Here is a 21,952-nt window from a genome sequence, read left to right on the forward strand (position 1 = left end):
GTGACCCTCTTAAGAGGTGGCACTTCATGCCATGCTCCTAACTCCAAAGGAAAAAAGCTGTTTGAAAATAGTTGCATAATTCAGAGAAAAAAATCCATTTAGCTCAGAATACAGACCATAAATGAGCTCATTGAGAAATATTACACAAGCTTCTTTGATTATTTCACAGAACTACGTATAATATGAAATTTTTATGCATGCAGTGTGATACCACCTAGAAGCAAATTTGTCTTGAGTTCAAACAGCAAAATATTATCAATTATGAATTCAGTAAAATCTTGTTTGGAATAGAGTTTTTTGTACAAATCTAAGAAGCATCCCAGAAATCTCATCTGTCCTTTGAACTATCTGAAAGTCTTTGACTTACACCAACACTGCATTCACTTGTAACAGACACAATGTTCTCAGAAAGAAATGACATTCTCTCTACAAGAGAGCTTGCCACTAGCCATGCGAGGATAAGGAGTCAAAGTCAGCGCTCAAATCCTGAATGTTCCATGGAGTGAATGTCGTATGCATGTATATATTCCTTAAAGCATTAAAAAATAATTTCAAAAAAACAACCTCCCGCCTTTCTATTTCTTTCCTCCTTTCTTCTTCCCTTTGTCTTTCCAATTCTCGTTGTCTCTCCAGCTGCCTTTCCATTTCAAGTTGTTTCTTCCGTTCCTGTTCCTGACGTTCCCTCTCTCTTCGTTCTTGTTCTTCTCGTTCTTTCTGAGCCTTACGTTCTGCCTCTCTTTGTTGCTGCTCCAACAGGACCTGACGGCGTTTTTCCAGCTCCATATTTCCCCTCTCATAGTTTGCTTTCCTTTTGTCCTCAAATGTAACTAAAATAAGCAAAAGTAGTTATTTCTGCCCTGTGCAAAAACATTGCTCTCAAACAAGAACCTCAGTTGTGCCACTAAAGAAAGATATTTCCTTTTTGGCAAGTTCAGTTAGTTAGGTCATGGATAATGTAAGCATCTTGCATTTTTCTAGTATTATTTTTCTTTTCAAAAATACCTTTAAATTTTCCTAAGTCTATTCCGACTGAAAAAATGTTGCAATTTAAAACTGACAAAGAAAATGGCTTTAATTTTAGAGGAAATACAAAGGAACAGTTTTTAAAAGCTAACAGAAGACAATCTTCTGTTAAAAAGGTTTTCCACTGTGCAAGAAAAATTAAACACACAGAAGAAAGATTTTAGTCTTTTAGGCTATTCCCTGTAAGATCTCTTGGAATTAAAAACAGCAGAAAACAAAATAGGATTGAGCTCAGTTACTGCAGTACAAAAAGAGATACAAAGGAATGGTTTTGGCTCCCAGCAACCATCTTTCTAAATAGAGAGACAAATTGTGTCTCATGCTCCCCACATAACAGACCTTTGCTGGCAGGATCATGGAGCCAACAGCAGAATTTACTTTGTGTTCAAATTGCACCTTGTTTTCAGAAAATTAAGCAACATTGGGACCTCTTGTTTCCAAAACACCCAGAACAAAGTAATGCCAGTAACATTCAACTGCAAAAAAAATTGCTGTAGCAATGCAGTATTTGGCCATGAAATATTTCTTTTCCAAAATACATTATTAATCAGCACACTTTCCCATTCCTACAGCTAATAATAGTCCCTTTCTCTGCCTTCTCGATTTTATTAGATGTAATAGGCTGACTACATCCCCTTAACAACCTTCCTACCATCAAGTTAAAATGGATCTAGCTTCTGAAATGAATCCCCGTAGGGACTTGTTATGTCTTCCTCTTCCTAAATGTTTCAGTGTCCTTCAGATACAGCCCTATATATTAAGAATGAGACCATGAAGCCTGTTTTACCTGGCTGTTTTTTCTGCGGCTCCTCCTCTTGCACTGGCTGGTAAGATGGCAGAGTTCCATTTATATTTTCAGTATATTTTCCACTCCTGGAGGGAAAAAAAAAGATACAAAAAAAAAATTAGACAAATAACAGATAATTTCTTTGCAAAAAGAATTTGCATGTTTCACTGCTCTCAGTGATTTACCTGAAAGAAGGTGGTACCAGTTCAAGAGGCAGAGTTAGTGGTAGAGGTTGTCCGGCTTTGGCCATATCGGTTAGGTGCATGGCTAACACAAACTCATCAGCTTTCAGTTGTCCATCTCCATCAATATCAGCTAGTGACCTGCACAGTTTTAATAGCAATAATAATTAGAACTAAATACCACAATCACTCACAAGTGATAGCTGAAAATTTTCACAGCTGAAACAGTGAAGTAATTTTGAAAATACAGAATTTATTTGAAATTATCTGTCAAAAATGATTACAGTAATATGAATAGTGGATGAAATAAAGTATTCTTTTGTTTATAATGTGCTGCTATGCAGATCACAGATGATTTAAAATACAAAAAAGGATAGGAAAATTTAAGAGACTTCTTAAGCCTCAAGAGAAGAGCTGGGAAGGGATTTCATGCCTGTTCTTAAGCAGTTCAACAAGACAGAAACCACTTCTTCCTTTAATACAAAATAAAATGTTACATAAAATTAACCAAATGCTGCAATGGGAACCTTGGCATAGAATTCTTTTTTTCCCTTGTGTTTCCTTGGCATTGAAGGGAAGATAGGAACTACTCCAGAGCTCCTTGAAATGGTAAGAAAAAGATCATATGCCCCCTCTAAGGAGAAGGCAAATCACACAATCATACCATCAGCCTACTTGTACTCAAAATGCTTCCCACGCATTCAGGAAAAAAACAACAACAATGAAATGTTTCCAGAGATGCAGACAAGAAAACAGGAATCTTTCTCAGAGAACTGTCTATATAGATGTAATTGCAGGAATGTGTCCTTAGACTGGACTTAGGTGAAATGATTACTAAAATAAGTTTTTGTGCCATTTTTTTTTTATACACACTGCTTCGGTCAAAAAATATTGAGCAGTTTAAAAAAAAATCAGAAAGGAAACAGACAATAAAATCCACCACACATCCACACACCATGGTGAAATATGAAAGGAGATGATTAAATGAGATTATTTTTTTTTATGTTGACTGACCAACACTGTTCACATATAACAGTATTACTATTACAGTAATTACCATGAAGATCATACTCTGGTAGAAATATTTTATAATTCCTTACTTTGGGCAAAACTGTAACAAGGACTTGGATGTTAATCCTTCACATGTGTAGAGATATCCCTGTACTGGCTCCTGATAGCTTTAGACTGGGCACCCAGGAGAAAAACAGTACCTGCTTTATTTCCCCATACTCCTGTGTGGATGAATATAACCTGAAACTCCATTTTTACCCTCACTGTGTGCAACCAAATCAGCTGAACTAATAAGAGGAATGTTTCAGCTTGCTGCTGGAAAAGACAAACAAATGACTCCTCCTGAGATAAAGAGGAAGAAGAAAGCAGCCTGCCTCAGGAGGAGCTGTAAAGCACAAAGCTGTTGTGAATTCCTCTGGGACAATGAGGCTTATGCACAGCATAGAAGTTATGTCCGACGGCAAAATCCAAACTACCTTATCTAGCAGGTTAAAGGCAGATTATTCAAGCCTTTGGACGACTGTAACTATTTCCATCACCACAGTAAAGACAAATCTTATAAAATGTGTAATACGTAGTTATCTTCATGGGAACGGCAGTGAGTCTAACGGGCTACTCCTTTTTTAATTTCTCTCCATATTTTAAAACTAACAAGGTCAGACAGTCTTTTGTTTCACAATTCTACATTTGAAATGAATAAAGCTCAGCTTAAGTAGCAAATCACTGAAATGGTAACTGAAATTAATATCTATACTATCACAGGGAGTCTAACAATACAAACAGCAAAAGAATTATTATATGAAGTTGAGGTATCTTTCGAAAAATGTATTAATCACCAAGCCAGTTTAATAAGTAGCTTACTTTTCATTTACTATAGTAGATCTCTGGAGTCCCTTCATCATTTACTATTAAATAAAGTACAATTCCTCTCTTTAACACTACAAATGCATTAAACACATAATCAGTAACTAAACTTACCAAATAGTAGCCAGTTGAGTCTGTGAAAGGTTTGATTGCAGAAGGGCGTTTCTTGCTTGAAATCCTTAGAGAAAGTGTGAAGGATATTAATAAAAATAAATACTTCCAACAAAGATTCACATGTAGCAAAAAATGGGTCATGAACTGGGGCATGTTTATTTTTAATATTAATCTAATCCCTTTTCATTAATGGCTGACAGTTGGCACTGCTCCCAGGCTTAACCAGAGGTATTACAATCTGAACACAACAAAGATTTAAGTATTTTTGGGTACTTTTTTTTTTTCCCCACTCAAAATTCAAAACAGCAAAAACTGACATGAAAAATGGATGCTTAGGGTAATCCCCACAGCTGTTACAAGAGCACAGCTGATTGTCTGCTGAAAGCTGGAGCTAGTCAGCTGGAAAACTGCCAGTTTTCCTCAGTTAACAAAGGACCATACACCCTTCTAGGCAGGTCAATGAAACCTTCAGCTCAAAAATCAACTGAGCAAGATAAAAAGCATTAAGTCCACTTCAAAAAAGAAAGAATTGCCCTCCTTTCTTGTGGAGTAGAAAACTGAGGCAGAGGCTTGGTAAGTACTCATTCTGAATAAGAAATCTGGTCACCTAACTTTTAGAAAACCCTACTCTTGTACTAACTGTGGGAAGTCTTTCAAAATCACCATAATGTTGTGGCACAGCACACTAACTCAGCAAGGAATTACTCCCTTAAATGACTTCCGAGACTTTACAGTCGTGTCTGTAGTACTGTACTATCTTCCTTGAACCGCTTTCTTTGAAAAGAAGAGAAAGCCCAAATATCTAAATGATTATACATAGCACAGGAGCACAACACAAAATGATTGTGCAGTCGTCTCTCATTTCACAAGTCATAAAAACAGTATCTGCTCAAAGGCTGATTCTTGAGAAACAACTGCTGATTTTATGGAGTTAACTTCCCCTGCCTTACAGCTTTCAGGGTCTTCTAGTTCCCACTGCTGGCACTCTTTTCTTCTTCCCATTGACTGTGACTGTTGCTTCCCCAGACCATCTGGGAAGACTGATACCTCCTCAGTTCTCTCCAGGTCTAACACAGACCCCGAGCCCATTTCTATTTCCTGGCTGACCAGAAGCAGAAGCCAATCCTTATTGTCTCCTGCACAGTTCTGAATATCAACAATTTCAGCTTTCATTTCGTTTGGAAGTCAAGTGGTTTCCATGATTTCAGCAAGCCAGAATTTCATCCCTAAGCCTGCAATGTTCCAGAGGCAGAAAACAAAAAATACTGCTCCACTGCCTTTTCCCCATCTGTATCAAATGCCACACTCACCTGATAAATATCCACTCATACTTTTATCCAGGCTGTTAAATTTCTGTCTGTATTTTAATCTGGAGGCCTGAGGAACTGCCCAGTCTGAGGATGTAACCTTTGGTGAATTCCCAACTAGTGAAGCACTGGAGGAAGAATTTGAACTGTAATAATGTTTCAAAAAAGAAAGAGAAAAGACCTCTAAGTTACTTGGCTTAAAAAGCAGGAATTGGTACAGAAGATATATAGCATCTTCTGGTAACAAGAAACAACTTCTACAAAGTTGTCTCTGCTAACTTGCTATAAATATTTTCATGGCTAACATGAAATCCTACTGTGAAAGTAGGAACCCATACCTAAAGGGAAATTTTTGAACTCAAGATCCCATTCCCTTAGTATCACGTTATTATTTTATTATTATTATTTATATTTTTATGCTTTTATTATGCCACATGTTTCACCAGAGGATCATTGTGATAATAATAGCACAGAAAATCACAGGGATACATCTCAACCTTCATAAGAAAGTTTAAAAGACCTGTGAATCATTTGGTAGATGTCTACATAACTTTGAAGATGTATGCAAATAGATAACCAGGAGCAACAAAAAAATCTATCTGATAAAGCTGCTAAAGCCACTATATTCCACCTCTCCCTCTGTTTTGCCATTAGTGACAATGACAGTTTGAATGGAAATTTTCTGGTTCATGCAGTTTCTGCAGAACAGCACTGATCAAATGTTTAGTTATGCCTATAATGCTTCTACCTTTAAATCCCAGCATTTTTGCACTGTGCCATCTTCGAAGACCAGACAAAACCAGTCTGGTTTACTTAAGGTAATCCTCCTATTCGTCCTACAGGCTGTGTATTTGCAAGCACTTCTAAGTCACTTTTTGGAACAGAGCTGGGGCTGAAATGCCCTCTGTGTTGTATTTTAGAAGACTGTTCCTTCAAGGTCCAATTGTAGAGATAAATCTAGACCCTCACTTAGTCTCTGACAAAGCTCTAACATCAGTGAAATAGAGTTGCTGATGACAAAGATTTATAACCCTCTATTATTCATAAAACAAATCCATAGATAAATATTTATAACAAATACAATTCTTACATGTCTGCTAATTATTTGGTGCCATCTATAATGAATGAGCACATCAGTCCATAAACATTCCTTTTACAACCGCTTGCAAGTTTTACCTCTACTTACTAATGCTGTACATTCCCTTCTTTTAGTCTCCACTTTCTCTCCTTTGAGCTCCTCACCTACATTTACTGAAAATATTACTTATTTGCATATATGAAAACAATCTACTTTCAGACCTGGTAGACCATTATTAACGAATGAGACTTTGAAAATACAAGTGTTCCATAATTTTTAGAAGACATACGTTTAACATATAACCATTTTAAAATTAACTTTCATACCTGCTAGATCCCAAATCGATTAGTGACTGTGCCTTCTGCATATTAGTACCACCAAACCCTCCTGCCATGGGACCTAAAGAACCAGTATGAGGCAGCGCTGAAACAAACAAACAAAACCAAAAGCTGTAAGGCAAACAGGTATGGTTGTCTGAGGCTTTGAGACAAATAAAAAAAGTTAATCAGTGTCTTGTTTTAAAGGTTAATTAGTTAAAACTGATATGACTTTGGGAAAAATATTATTATTATTATTATTATTATTATTATTATTATTATTATTTCAGTCAAACTGAGTACTGGACTATACTGTACTTACTTGAAGAGAAAGGTATGGACAAAGGCTGCAGAAGGCTGGATGTTCCATTTGGCAATGATGAGGTACTGACAGAAGGCACCAGGGGAGCAGAAATTACCAAAGGAGGAACGGAACTCATTGAGGTCAGAGACATGGGAGCTAATGGTGTGACTGCAGACATAGACGTTGGCATGGACAGATTTGGCATACTACCCATTCCTAGAGTAAAAATCAAACAATTAATGATTTAATACCACAGAGACTTCAGGAAGAAACTGACTCCACTATGGTAGGCAGAAACTGCACAAAGCAACCTGCATCCAGAGAGACAATAAGCCAAAATAGATGCTCATAGAATGTTTACTTTCTTTTTTTTTTAAAGCTAAGCAACACAGCTCACAGAGGAAAATAAGGGAAAATATACTGAAGAACATTAATTTAAAAAACAAAACACATTCTCAAGGTAGCTAGTATTTCACAAAAGGTTTAAGATCTAATGTTCTGTAATTAGAGATATTTACAGAATTACTGCTCTTCAAAAAGCCCATCTGCACCTGACCCCTGAGATAGAAATAAAACAGAACTAAAGTGTTGTGGGAATCCTCTATAAAGATCAGCTCATACTGTTTCTGAACTAAGTCTCTTCCAATTCTCAGCCCTGGGAGAATCTGTATGGGTGAAACGTCCATTTTGAGGGACACATGCCCAATAATGTATTCCTTAAATCAGTTGTCTGAAGCTAATTAAAACACCTGAATTACTGGCTAACTCTTGTGGGAGAGAACTGGATGCAGATGAAATGATGAAAGGTTAATATCAAGTAATTATATGCCAACCACAGCTATGTATAAATGCATGCACTTGTATGCAAACACACAAGATTCAGAGCTGGTTAGACATTTTACATCACCTATGTAACTTATATACAAACATTGCGTATGTTTGTATATAAGTTACAAAAAAAAAAAGTTACAAAATGTATATGCTGCATTTTGTAACCTAGCTGAAGTCACAGTGTGTATTTATTTATACAAAACGTCAACTAACAGACGCATTGAAACCCAAAACACAGTTAGAAAAAAATAAAAGTAATTATATCTAATTGATCATATAGTAAGTGAACAATCTGATTCATTTTGAAAAAAAATATTTAAAATAACTGTTGTACAAAACCCATGGCTTTTGCTAAATTTAACTTAAAAAGGAAAAAAAGTAACAAGTATAATTTGGTGAATGAGTAGGAGGGAGATAAAAAAAGCCTTCAGTATAAGAGGACACTGCAAGTCAGATGGGAGGTGTGAATGGCCTTCTTGAACCTCAGGTCAACATTCAATAAAAGCTTTTATTAAATATCTTCAAAGAATGAAATTATCAAAAATATATACAATTTGCTCTGTCTCAAGTAAGACGCTTTGTGAATTTCCTACATCAGCATAGTCATGGTGGTTGGTTTGTTGGTTTTTTTGGTTTGTTTTTAACCAATTACTTCAACTACTGGTCAGATTAATGATACTTATACTTGACTGCAGATCAACTATGTGTTTTCTTTCTGAACACTAAGTAATTATATATAAATAAGTACCAAAGCGAGCTGACATTAGCGGTGAAAGTACAGGAGATTGTTTCATGACAGGAGGGAGAACCATAGGCAAGTGCTGTCCTTGTAATTTCAGCTTGATGAGTTTCATGGCTATAGAGAACTCCTGTTGATCCATTTTTCCATCTTTGTTCAGATCTGACAGTGCCCTTTGGAGAAAAAAAAAAAAAGCCCACAAGGGAGAAATGTAAATTAAAGGTTTTCACTTAATGAGAAGCTTTTCTATCTGTTTTATTTACTGTTTTTATCTAAGAAAACAACAAACATTGCAGCCATTTCTGTATTTTCTACTTTCGTTAACAATGAAACCCTGAAAAGTTTGCATAATTTCAAAGCATGATGTTTGTCTAACTACATTAAATGACTTCTACCAAGTTCAGTTTTAAAGTTACTGTGCATTAAATACTTGGCACTTGAGAAAGTAAAAAGATATTTGGAAAGCAGTAGTCTCCTGCCTGGAGTCCTCTGTTCACTTGTTGCTACAGATACACCTCAGCTATGCTTCTTTCTATGCTACTAGCAAGATCAATGCAAAAACTTCCTTACCACTCTTTTCATGCACATTCAGTGTCAGATGAAGAAACTTAGCATTATTTCAAAACACATATTTTCTTTAATTTTTTCCATAGGTGAATTCGTCTTAATTATTATGGTCCTCCACTTTGAGACTTTTAGCACGTGCTGATAACAACGAAGTGCCTTGAAGCAAATGCAGCATTCTTTTTAACTCCTCAGTCTTCACCATAAAATTTCTGTTTTAAGTCTTGTAACTACATGCTGCAAAAAGCAGCACTTTCTGCAGTTCCCATGTTGTAGTACTGGGTTGATATCTTACAGTGTATTATAACTGACCTTTTCTGTAGCTTCTGATTTTTATCTTTTTTCTAGTTTCATTATAGTTTCCACTCCTAGCTGAGTAGTATGTAATTTTTCCCACAGCTAATCTTATTGCCATTTTTTAGTGTATACTGTTATTTTAAATACCATTCATTTCAATATCTCCAGAAATTCATTAATCTCTTTATTCCATATTATTATTTATAACATTAAAACATGGTTTGGCTTTTGTGGCAGTCCAACAGGTGCTTTCCCCTATTAGTGCTTTGCAATTTTGCAGCACCTTTTGCTTCAAGCACTTCTACAGTTTAAAAAGGCAGTGTTCAAGACGGTCTGATTTGAATTAACATGGTAAGAAAGATTTAGAAAGATACTGCTTTTTAATTAAGTGTTGGTACACTAGTTCAATCCTTCCTCTAAGTTTAATAAAAATGAAACAATGATTAAAACAACACTCCTTCTTTGACTGCTGAAAGCATGTTTTAGATAACACAACACGCCAGAGATGGTATTTGGAAGCTACATACTTCTTATAAAAAAATAAAGAATACCTTACCATATGTCAGCAAGGACTGAAGCTGGTAGACCCGATTGCAAAAAAAAGGTACGTGCTTGATCACCTATGACAAACAAGAAAGAAAGAAAGAAAGAGACTTTTACACTAGAGACGTAGATATTTATGAATATCTTCATTTTCAGGTGATCTCAGCACCCTTTTGAGGGACCAGATCTTCAGAACAAACCACCACGACAGATGCTAAACTTTCCAGTTTCCTACCACCCAACTCCTTCCTTGGTGACAGCAATTACCAATTGTCCTTCTGTTCTGTAATCTTGAGCCTTTGCTCTGAGAAGTGGATTTAAATAGATACAAAAAGCTTTAACAGGTCAAAAAAGAACAGCTGCCAACAGTTCATCAAATGCAAGATGCAAAGAAATAACATACAGTATAAATGACTGAAAAATTCAGTCCTGACCCAATTACTTTTATAGGAAAGGATGAGCATGCTATTTCTTTCCTTCTCCTTTATCCAATTTAACCTGAGCCAGTACTGCCACTCTAGAAAAAAAAAAAAAAAAAAAAAAAAAAAAAAAAAAAAAGGAAAATATCATGTTCTAAGTAAAATTCTGTTCCATCACAGAAGCATCCAATAATTCAGTATTTCAGGAAGGGAACAGGAACTGTTGTGCACGTCCATACTGAATTCCACATCAGTTGGTAGGGATATGATAAAACACAGATAGTGGTGTTTATACTTATCTGCGAGTGAATTCTACATGCTTAAAGCCAAGACTTCAGGGTATTCTTTCAGAACTTTCTTCTCTTCTATTCATATATAGTATTTCATTTCAAACACTTGCCAAACAAATAATAAAGCCTGCAGACATGCAGGTGACGGCCCTAGTGTGGCCTAAAGGTAGTCCCCAGGACTGCATACTTTTCTAGCTGGTGGTAAAATAAACACCAGTCTCCCAGTGCTGTTTGCTCAGAGGAGATTATTCTAGCCAGAAGATGGGCATGTTCCCAACAGACAACTTCTCTCTTTCCTCTGTCTTTTTCAGACCAAAAAGAGGAAAAACAGGGGCATTAGCATTACCAGATATGTTAGTCAGCAGATAAGACAGGCAGAAATGATCAGGGCTCATCTTTAGCACCCCCCCAACCACAAAGAACAATGCATTCTTCATTTCAGTCATCTGTGCCACTGAACTCAAGGCTTTTCTCCACGTTACAAAGTGCAAATTCTGAAGGGCTCAGCAACATGACACAATTGTTCCAAAGAAAAAGTCGAATTCAGCCGGAACTGACAGCAGGCAACTGCAAAAAAAGCCTGTCCAGAATTTGCTGAAGGCCCAAGGGTTAAAATATTTCAAGCAGTCATTAACAAGGCAGAGTTGTCAGTAACTCTCCCTGCCTCCCCCCCATAACAAAGATCTCTAACAGCACAGTGTTCTCTAGCACCATTCAGACAGAAGAGAGCCACTTGTGTTTCTGGTATCACTTGTCACAATAGCTACTAGAAGTGTTTCTTGGCAGCTTCCCATCTCAGCACAGATTTACCCTGATACTCTGGTTTTTGAAACTAGACAGAATGACAGCACATAATTGCTGGCTGCAGAAGTGATGGGGTTAATAAGTGAGTGTTTCTGTGCCAGACTTTAGTCCAAAGCTCATAGAAGTTTTGTAATAACCTGTGGCTGTTCGCCTGAAGAGTATGGTTATTAGTCACACAACAAAGGGCTGAAATAGGATGTAGTTTTTAAACAGTTTCACAAAGATACTCTGTGTACACAGCAGTTAATGTGTAATGCAGAATCCCAGACCAACCTGTAATGTAGCCTCCTGTGGGTTTAAGGCTATCAAACTGCTTGTCATGCTTGGTCCGCTCTTCCAAGGTGATGGCCCATATGTTTGGACCTCCTAAAAAACAACAACAAAAACCAGACTGAAGATTTTCACAAATAAAGCAAATCATTTGTAAAATCAAAGCTTGGTTTCTCGAGAGACAAAATTAGATCTAGACACACCCAGCTCCTACCAGTTTGGCAAGGACATTCTGAAACACAAAAACCTGCTTCCCAGATGTGCAAGTGTGAGCTGAGACAACTCCTCAGCCAGATTGCTTTATGCTCTGCTTTCAAACAAGCTGTCTTGGCTTTCAAAGCTGGTGCAAAGTAAGTTTCCTGTTGCTGCTGATTGTTTGCAGTCAGGGCAGGAAGCATGTTGCTCACAGTACTTTGTGTGAACCAAATACTCCCCTGGTTCACCGGTAAACAAATAGGATTCAATGTCACTTACAGGTTCCCATACTGAAGACTCACATTCCTACAGCTGCCAAAAAGACTCATGCTTCATCTTGCCGATGTTCTAAAATTAAGAGTGGGACTGCTAATAAAAACATGCTGGTTTTGTATGACAAAGGGGTAACACCTGAGATGTGTTTTTAAGCAGTTCATGATTTCAATTTAGCATTTTTCAATGCTTAAAAGGGAAAAGTATAAAATATTACAGCCTTGAGGTAACCAGGAGAAATTGCAGGGAACAATCTTGTTTACAAAGCTGTGCTGATACACCAGACAGACCCTGGAGTGACTTTCAGAAATGCTCCAAGGTGCTGTAGAAAGGTCAGCATGTTCACCCTTGCAGGAAAAGCAGTTTGCCAGTAACAACTGGTTTGGGTTTCAAGTAGGAAGAAGTTTTAATTGGGAAGCTTTTTGACAAAATGTAATTTTTCAATCAACAAGTGCAAGAATTATCCCAAATTCTGAATGCAAGCCCCCAGAATAGCATTAAAAGGTTATTTTTAAAATCTCAAACTAATTCTACTCAACATTACCACTTTCAAAGAGCTGTTGCACTGTTCTTCAAAGATATTGCTCAGTGAAAAAACAGCCGTGGAAATAAATAATTCTTTTAAGATATTAACAAGCTGCTTTAAAATGCACGGCACTTCGAAAGAAAGTTACTACAAAGTGCTTCCTGTTTTCTGACACAAACCTCACTTCAAGGCTTTGAACCGACAATATTTCAAGAGCTTTTTTCACTGCTTTCCCCAAAGCAGTAACAAAGCTAGCAGATGGCAAGCTAACATACATGCCAATACACACACATACTGGCAACGTTAAATTGCTTCTCTGTTTATTCATATATGCAAACATGTTTTCCAAAAATACTACCATCTCTTCTTTACAAGGTCCCGTAAAGATTACCCGTATTTTCAGATCCTTTACGCTGCTGCTTCACAGGGAAAGACAAATGGTTAAAAAACAAACAAACAAAAACCAAAAACTTGCTGGAGATAGGAATTGCAAAAAGGCTGGGAGAACTTTTGGATATAACCTTTAAGCACCTGAGTTTGGAGTTTTGTTTCTGTGCCAGCAGCAGTTACGCAAGGTCTACAGTGAAACAGCTGTGTGATGTACGAGACGTCTCGCTTTGGAGGAAGGAGAATGAAGATGGGATGTGAAAAAGAGCATTGTCAGCTCAACGCTCGCAGGTCTCCTTCTGGCTCTCCATACTTACATGCTGGCCCATCTGTCCAGTGTCTTACCGCTACTGAAATTAAAGATGCCTTGATCCCAGAGAAAACATACCCCAAAGGACTTTCCAGAGTCTTTCCAAGAAAGAGAAAGGCTAAGAAGATTTTTTTGCAGGCTACATGCAGAACCACACTTCAAGAAGCCCACCTTAAATGACAGGAGCCTTCTTTCTTCTAATTAAAGGCATCTAAATAAATCTAGATTAGATTCCGACAATAAATCTAAATAAATCTCTATTAGATGCCTAGAAATTGATGGGCACTGTGAGTACCGCCATAACACACAGACAAGGACAACTTTCAGCCTATGGCAAAAAATCTTTGGTAAAAATGGCACTTAAATCTTTTAAAATGTCAGCTCTGAGATACAAATGGAAAGCGCATACTTTGGTAGGAATTTAAGGAATTTATCTGAACAAGATGAACCACTGCCTAACTGCAACTTCAGAAAACCTGACCAATTTTTTTTATATATGGAAAATAAAATCATAGCGACACCACAGTTTTGTTATACAACACCGTATTTTAATCAGCATTTGAAGCAGGTAGCTACAGCACTCCTCACCTTTAGATTATCAGTCAGAAGGATTAAGGCTGCCACAATATGTTCACGTGGTCAGTGGCTGCAGAGTGCTAAAAACACTGTAAGAATTCATTGACTGTTGTTACTGGCACCACTGTAGTTTATCCAATATATTATATATTACGCATTTCTGTTTAAACTTATTGAAATTCACAGTTTCACATAAATGTATCACAACGTATGCAAGAAGATGGCAATCAACCTTGAAACACTTCTAATATACTTCAGCAAAACATCTCTGCATAAAATCTGGTGACTTCTCCTTCCTCCCCCTCTTCTTTTGCCCCTTAGTTCCCAAATTAAACATCCAGCAGCATTTCTTCAGCACCCATCTGCACGACAGGTTTCTTCCAAGCCTAAATCTCATTCATAAAAGATCTGGCTGTGACCGACACTGTTATAGCACCAAGTGTTAATGGCATAATCTTAGTGAGACACTGCAAGCAGCTACTGGCATGTCCAAGTGCCAACCATGGAGTTGTGTTATGAAAAGTGCACAGTGAATGTTTCAGGAAACCAATTCCATATCCAGAAAAGACCAACCTGCTAATAATTTATTTTCAAAGATAAGAATTTCAGATTTTCCCTGTCCCTGCAGACAGACTGGAAATGTTTTTGTAAGTAACTCCACAAAGATGCTGTCATCTCCTGGGGGCTTGTAGACAGAAGAAAGTAAAGTAATACACCCTAAAACTCAAAGCAGAACTCCTCCCATGTACCTGGAATATTCTCCTTGTAAGTGTATAAAATATCCATACTTTATAAATAGAAATTCAAAGGAAACATGTTCCATTCAGACTACTTTAGCAACATCTCACAAGATCTGTCAACCTTCAATACCTTGAAAGCTAAGATGTTTAAAGGGAGATTATTAGAGCACCTTTTAATTTAGACGGCTGAATGAAAACACGTACTAAACTTCAAACAGAAATGAGATTTGGGTGCAAGACAGTACCCAAACAAAGTCCTTCCAGAGCTGCGATTCTTTACATGCTAAGAAAAAAAAATAAGAGCATAGCACTGAGGGAAGGTGAAAGTGTTGAGGGCTTATTTTCAGCTTAACCAGGTGCTCACCACTCTTTTGATGTTACTATTTGGAGACAAGAAAAATAAAAAAATTGTCTGTACTGAAAGTGTCATTAAAATTAAGATTCCACAAAGCACCAGGCAAAAATACCACATCAATCTATCTGCAATCAACACGTCGAACAACAGGGATCACAAGGTCTTGGCAATTCCACAAAATGCCTTGACACCACTCTTCAAAGCAATTACTGTGTTTACTTACAGTAAACTGAGCCCATCACAATAAAGACTTGCCACAGATGATAAAATTAGTTTGAAACTCTGCTCTCCTGTGCAATCACCATCAAAACATGCTACAAACCTCGTGAATGTTGTGGCTATCTCCCAAAGCAACCACCTGTGGCAAGACTGACCAGTCAGTATTGCTCTCAAGAAAAATAACACTGCCTGATGCACAAACTACCAAGTTTTCTTGGTTACTGAACATCTTGGGACTCACAGCTGAGACAGGTAAGTGGAAGAGTACAACTCCACCAAGTCGTAAGTACCATGGGCACGTCAAAGTGTGTGCCAATGGGAAGAGCACTCCTTTTCTTGGAAGGAAAAGGCTGCAGGAAGAAGCAAACAGAAATCTGCCATCCAAGAGACATCACCTAAAAAAGATCTGGCCCAGCTCAATAGTCTTTGCACGAACACTTCAACCCCAGGGCTGACAAACCTCTTGCCAGTAAGCCATATCTGACCAAAGGGAAGAACCAATTTTGCCCAGAGCCTGTGCTGTTCTTCCTTCCTCACAGCCCCAACCCTTACTCACAGCAAGTCATGCATGAATCACAAAACCCAACTGCAGGCATCTCCTGCAATATTTAAAATAAATTCAGCACCAGAGATCAAAATACCATTGCCACCATAGACTCTCATGACAGGCTTTACCTTTAATAGTAAGTTTACTATTAATTTTTTAATTTACTATTAATTTGTAAGTTTACTATTAATTTATTTAATAGTAAGTTTACTATTAATTTCCAATTAATAGTAAGTTACTACTTCTCTAATTTAAATTTCTTGGAAATTTTCATGAGAGAAATACTTTTCCCAGCTATAGATGGTACAGTTTGGGATGGAAAAAATATACTCTCTTTGGCAATAAGGTATCTCCTAAAACCACTTATTTTTTCTTCCAAAGAGATTCCCTTGCAATCTCATGCCCTCATACTTGAAACACACCCACCTGAATGAAGCTGATACCATATTTGACTACTCTACTTTTTTAGGAATCAAAACTCAAGAAAGGTTGAACTTGGAGACTTACCTCACACAGATTCTCCCTAAATAAAGTAATTATTGCCTTCACTTTCTTTTTCTGTCTCTGAAAACAAGAACATGAAACCACCACAATCCTATAGAGTATCATTTTTAGGTCGATCTCCAATCTCTTCTAGCAGTGGCTAGTACTTCAGAGAAGACTAGATAAACATCAAGACTGACAAACAGTCTCAAGATTAAACACAGGAAATCCGGACTCAAGGTCCAGAAACGTCTCAGCTGATTCCTTATACCAGGCCAGAAAGCCTGGGAGAAACCAACAGAGAAATCTCCTTTCCTCCTTCTCCACAGCTCGATGACATATTCAAGAATTCGGTCGTGTGGGGATTCTGCCTACATTTAAGGGATCCACAGAACTACAAAGACCATAGACCTTGGTAGGAACAGCTCTAGAAATACCATCACAACTCTGCATCAGACTGATAATCGTCTAAAGAAAATAAAGGACTTGCTTTGATGGGCTGCCAATACGAAACAAAAACAAACGTGTTTCTTTCCTTAAAACGGTAAGCTGCAAACGAAAAAGAGGGGAGAAACGAAAGTGCAGTCCTAAGAGAGCAGCAAAAAGCCTTGGAAATGCTGCAGTGAAACGTCTGCCACGTGTTAATATTACCTGCAGGCAGAAGGGAGCTGTACAGAGCGGTGGTATTAGCGAAAGGGATACAGGCAACTTCTCACTTGTGGAACATCACGAGACATTTCTCACATTCTTCAGAGAATTGTGTTTGGTTTTCACTGATTGGTGTTGCTTGCTTGTTATTCTTTGGAAAAACTACGCTCCTACAAGCTACAAAGTTAATTAACTCCACGGAGGTAATAAACCAAACTGAAAGGGAACTCCCTGTACACATAAGTCACGAGGACAAGTGATTACAGACCACCTCCTTAACCATCCCAAAAAACACTATTAAATTCATAACGACCCTAAATAAATATTTATCCCTGTGTTGAGGGAGGGGGAAATGTCATGCAGCAGCTTGCTTGTAGCTGCACAACAAGGGGCTTTCCGTAATTCAACCACCAAGGGCATTACTGTCTCCCATCAGCAGGCTCGAGAGAATTGTTTGGTTATTGGGATAAATCTTATATGTACAAATACAGACAGGAATCAAGTTTACCACAGGATTATTTATTACAGATCAGATTTAATGAGCCCAAATGAGGTAACTGAAATGTGGAATTGTACTTTTGATTTTTCCTTGGGATTGGGTAAACACACTAGGAGACTAAAGTACACAGATTTGTCATTATTAGGAATTTCCTTATTTCTTACCAGTGTTTCTACTATTTTCAGTAACTGTTTCACTCGATTTGTGTTGATTTTTTCCATTTATTTTTGTTCTTAGCTCATTCCAAAGCCCTACCTGCCCATCCTTGATGAATGCCCCTCTGAGCTCCCCTACTCTCAGACCACAGCAGGAGCCACACGACCTGCAACGTGTGCATGAATCCCACTACTTCTGGTCCTGCCAGAAATCCATCGGAGAGGCTCGCAGCACGTTAGGCAACACTGCAACAACTGCCAGGGGAAAAGGGTATGTCTATGCTTAAGGAAAACGTCAGCAATTTCTTTATTTCTTCAACATATACACTGTTGAAAGGAAACAACCAGAGCTAAAGCTCATTCAACAGTAGGGCCAGGCTCCTGTGTTTCTCCTTCAGTTTTGTATTTTCACTAAAGTTAGAAGAATTGTGCCTTCTAAAGCCAAGAGTATTTTTAAAGATTTTTTAATGTCTCTGATGTGCTTTCCAAAAATAGCTGTTCCACACAGGGTGGCTGGTAAACAGTGTCTGACAAGTGCAGGGCTATGCAGATCTGGCCACAAAATGCCTGCTTAATTCAAGAGCTTCCTGACAGAAATGTGAACACAGAAGCATAAAACATTGTAGTTTAGGGTACAGTTTGTATTCTTTCCATTATGTATAGGAATATAGGTATTTTCACAGAATCACAGAATCATTAGGGTTAGAAAAGACTGCCAAGATCATCTGGCTAACCATCCCCCTACCACCAATGTCACCCACTAAACCATGTCCCTAAGCACCACGTCCAACCTTTCCTTGAACGCCCCAGGGACAGTGACGCCACCACTTCCCTCCTCATGTTCAGTAGTTCACTAAAATCAAATCCTGGGATCGTTTAATCTAACTATGTACCCATGAAACAGGAGCAGAACTCCATACGATGCAGTATTTTCTCTGATGATACGGTAATTGTAACCGAAGCCCCACTTCAATATACAAAATCTATCTGCAGAGTAAGACCATTAGACTTTCCTTAGCATGCCATGATCTCAGTGTAGAAACATAATCCTTTTAGAATGAATATAATCCCTAAAGCAATGTGAAGATGCATAATAGCCCGGTGTAAAATACAGAACAGTCTGCCTGTGCTGCAGGTAAAGAGCCACTCGTTTTCTCAATTTCACAGTGCAACCTGATGATTCCAAAGCACTTAAACTATCGGGTTATAATAATAGGATGCATTGCTCTGCTTCATAAAAATCACGATATCATCTAGCTCATTATGGCTATCCATTTTTAGAAGCGCCTTTTTAATCGTTATTGCCAAGTTCCACTGAAACATAATGCAAGGTACCAAGCAAAACACTAAAAAAAGAAAAAGAAAAAAACACAGATGTAGCAAATGACAGAAATTTTGTTTTAAGATGTGTAAATGAAATAATTTTTAGAGTTCTGTTAGAGCTCTACCAATGCAAAAATTAGGAAAAGCGTACTCTGACATGACAGTACTCTCCGCTGCACATTAGCATGCTTTTACACTACTTTCTTGTAGTAGCTATGATAATCCATTCAGTAGCATTTTACGTTCTTTTTAAATACTAAAAAAATGCCAGAAAGCCAATTAAAAATTTTTAATTGTATGAAGTAACAAGGTTTCTATTTATCATCAAAATGTGCAATGACTGTAACCTACAAAGTTTGTAAACTTGTACTTTATTCCCAAAACCTAGGTTAATTTTTAATTTTTTTACGGAAAAAGTTGGCACACAGACTTGTCTTAACCTAAAACTCCCCCATTCAATACTACCAATAAATAAATTTTCTGTCCAATTCTGGAGAACTAATACCAAACCAAGAAATTATTTGAAATTGCTGAGCTACCAGCAGATGCATGTGAAATGAGCCCATTTTTCCATCTACTGATACTGCTGTGTATTTGTCCAATATTAATACTTCCTGATGGATTTAAGAGATGGAAAAGAGGAAGAAATAGCAATAAAATCGTACTACCAAGGAACTTTTCAATGTCAGGTATGGAAAGTTTGAAGTAAGCAGCACTGTCATGACAATAAATAAATAAAACGGGGGGTACTTTGCCACGTTCTTCCACACCAGGCTGCAAAACCTGCCTCCATCTGTTGTTAGCATAAGCATGCTTCCAGCTGGCAGACTGCAGCCTTCCTTGTCAACAGGAGACAGAAGCTGGAAGACATGCTTATCCTTCAGTTTAGGGCACGTCAGCAGCTCTTCTGGGTGAATTGCTGTCAACCTGTATCAAAGCCTTCAATAAGGAAAATTCAAAGGTTTTAATCATCATTGTTGAGGAAAAAATCTTCCAGTGTTTAGACTGAAGTCTTCTATTTCTGAAGACTGATTTCTTTTACACTGCTGATCACCAGTCTTCACAAAATCCCTACTAATTAATTAAAAAGTTACAAAAGGATAATTTGTTTAATTATTGTCTAGCAAATCTCTATGGAATGCAGCAAAACTAATAAGATTCAGGTCAGTTGCCATCTGCAGCAAGTAATAAATCTTTTAGCACTGGGAGAAACACTGGCAGTACAAATACCAAGGAAGAGGATGCAAAATGAACCTTGAAATTAGGTTGAGTACAGGAAATGATCCTCCTACAAAAACATAAGCTGACATAAAATCAGAGCAGATTTCTGTACAAAGAATGTTATATCCTTTATAGTAACTTTTGTAGTTCTCTTCATTCTCAGGCAATTAGAGTAAAAACGACATTCCCAGGTTCTCAGACTTGAAGAGGAAGTCTGGGACCAAGAGGAAAATAAAAGAACCACCAAATAAAAAGTCAGACAGGAAGGGTGAGACAGAAGGAGAATGAAGAGGCATTTCCTGAGTAATCTGTGGAATAAAATAAATTAGGAGATAATTTATGAAACAAACCACAGTAAAGACCCTGCCAGTTCAGACCAAATATTCACCTAGCTAAGTACACGAATATTCATCCAGCTAAGTACCTGGTTCCCAAGCTCAACACCTGGCACAGAAGGAGAGAATGAAGTAAGCACGTAGTGTTTATTTCCTCAGCATATTTTCTCAGCCTCCAATGCAGCTCCTGATCCAGACGTGATACCTCATTAATGGGAGCAAAATCCATCTATATACGGAATCCAAGTAACTGTTTGGCATCCAGCTTCCTACAGCTTTCACTGTTTACTTGACACTGTGCAAAGTTTGATACCTGCCAATAGTATTTTCACTTGATACTGGTTAATTCCTGTGTTATGAGAGATCAATTACCACTCCCTTGTCACCTTCTCAAGGTGATTTTATAGGCATTTACTGTATCCAGCATTCCCACTGTTTCTTTTCCAAGCTGAAAGGTCCCAGTCAATGTAGTTACTCCTCATATGGGAGCTGTTCTGTAGCTTTGATCATTCCTGTCGCCCTCAGTATAATTTCTAGTCCTGATACGTAGGAAACACGTATGGAGAGTTGGAAAAAACACAAAGGTAACAAAATCAAAAATAAGAGTTTCCTTAAAGAGTACTCATTATAATGTTATATTACTAATTAGCAGAATCTCCAACTACAGTCTGTATACATACACTACTGACTATAGTTGTATTAGTTGTGTAGTGGTGTTGTACACATACAATATTACTTTCCCAGCACCCTAAAGAGGTTGATTTTAAACGAAATAAATGACAATATGACTCATTTAAGAATGTAAGATGTTTACTATTGGGTCACACCAAAGTCCCTAACCCTGTTTCCACAGTAGCTCATGTTCACTTAGAGAATTAGAAATAGAGTCCTTCCCTGGGTATTATACACCCTTAACTTTTAGAAATCAGCAATCTCGGAGATTTCTTGAGCAAAAAGAGGCATCAGAAGAATTGCATTTAACAGCCAAGTAGCCAAGGCATAGATCTTTCCTCCACAAGCTTTGGTTCCAAGTATTTGGAGCTTTAGGTTCCAAGGCACCTTCATACAATGAGTTCCAAACTATGCTGGTCATTAGGTAGAAACAAACAAACAACAAAAACAAACAGAAAAAACACACAACCACCACCAAAAACAAACAAACAAAACAAACAAACAAACAAAAAAAAACACACATTTTCTGCCTGCTTTAAACTCAGTAATTTTATTTTGTAATGATAAGAAACCAGTCAATTGAACCTTTTTTTCTTTCCTTTCCTTTTTTATTTTTTATTTTTGTATATTTTTTTTTTTAAAGATAGAAGGGGTAAAACACTGGAAATCTATCTCAGTTATAACTTAAGGTCATTGTCCAATTCTAAGAAAAGCAGCAGATGTCTTCAACAACTGATCCAGCAT

The 21,952-nt window shown here is 37.5% G+C and overlaps 1 protein-coding gene across 10 annotated transcripts in view; it reads right to left on the reverse strand.

Moving 5' to 3' along the window:
* Positions 1-21,952, reverse strand: part of ITSN2 (intersectin 2) — a 78,532-nt gene that overhangs the window by 36,460 nt on the left and 20,120 nt on the right. For all 10 annotated transcript variants that reach the window (XM_072036507.1, XM_072036508.1, XM_038177371.2 and 7 more), the window contains exons 3-12: positions 11,748-11,840; positions 9,975-10,038; positions 8,567-8,730; positions 7,006-7,203; positions 6,693-6,789; positions 5,292-5,434; positions 3,982-4,045; positions 1,996-2,133; positions 1,811-1,896; positions 565-827 (exon numbers count right to left, since the gene is read on the reverse strand). In XM_072036507.1, coding sequence (XP_071892608.1) covers positions 565-827; positions 1,811-1,896; positions 1,996-2,133; positions 3,982-4,045; positions 5,292-5,434; positions 6,693-6,789; positions 7,006-7,203; positions 8,567-8,730; positions 9,975-10,038; positions 11,748-11,840 — 1,310 coding nt within the window. The remainder of the gene's footprint in view (positions 1-564; positions 828-1,810; positions 1,897-1,995; positions 2,134-3,981; positions 4,046-5,291; positions 5,435-6,692; positions 6,790-7,005; positions 7,204-8,566; positions 8,731-9,974; positions 10,039-11,747; positions 11,841-21,952) is intronic.

This window comes from Anas platyrhynchos, chromosome 3 (assembly GCF_047663525.1).
Source record: "Anas platyrhynchos isolate ZD024472 breed Pekin duck chromosome 3, IASCAAS_PekinDuck_T2T, whole genome shotgun sequence".
NCBI classification, from domain to species: Eukaryota; Metazoa; Chordata; class Aves; order Anseriformes; family Anatidae; genus Anas; species Anas platyrhynchos.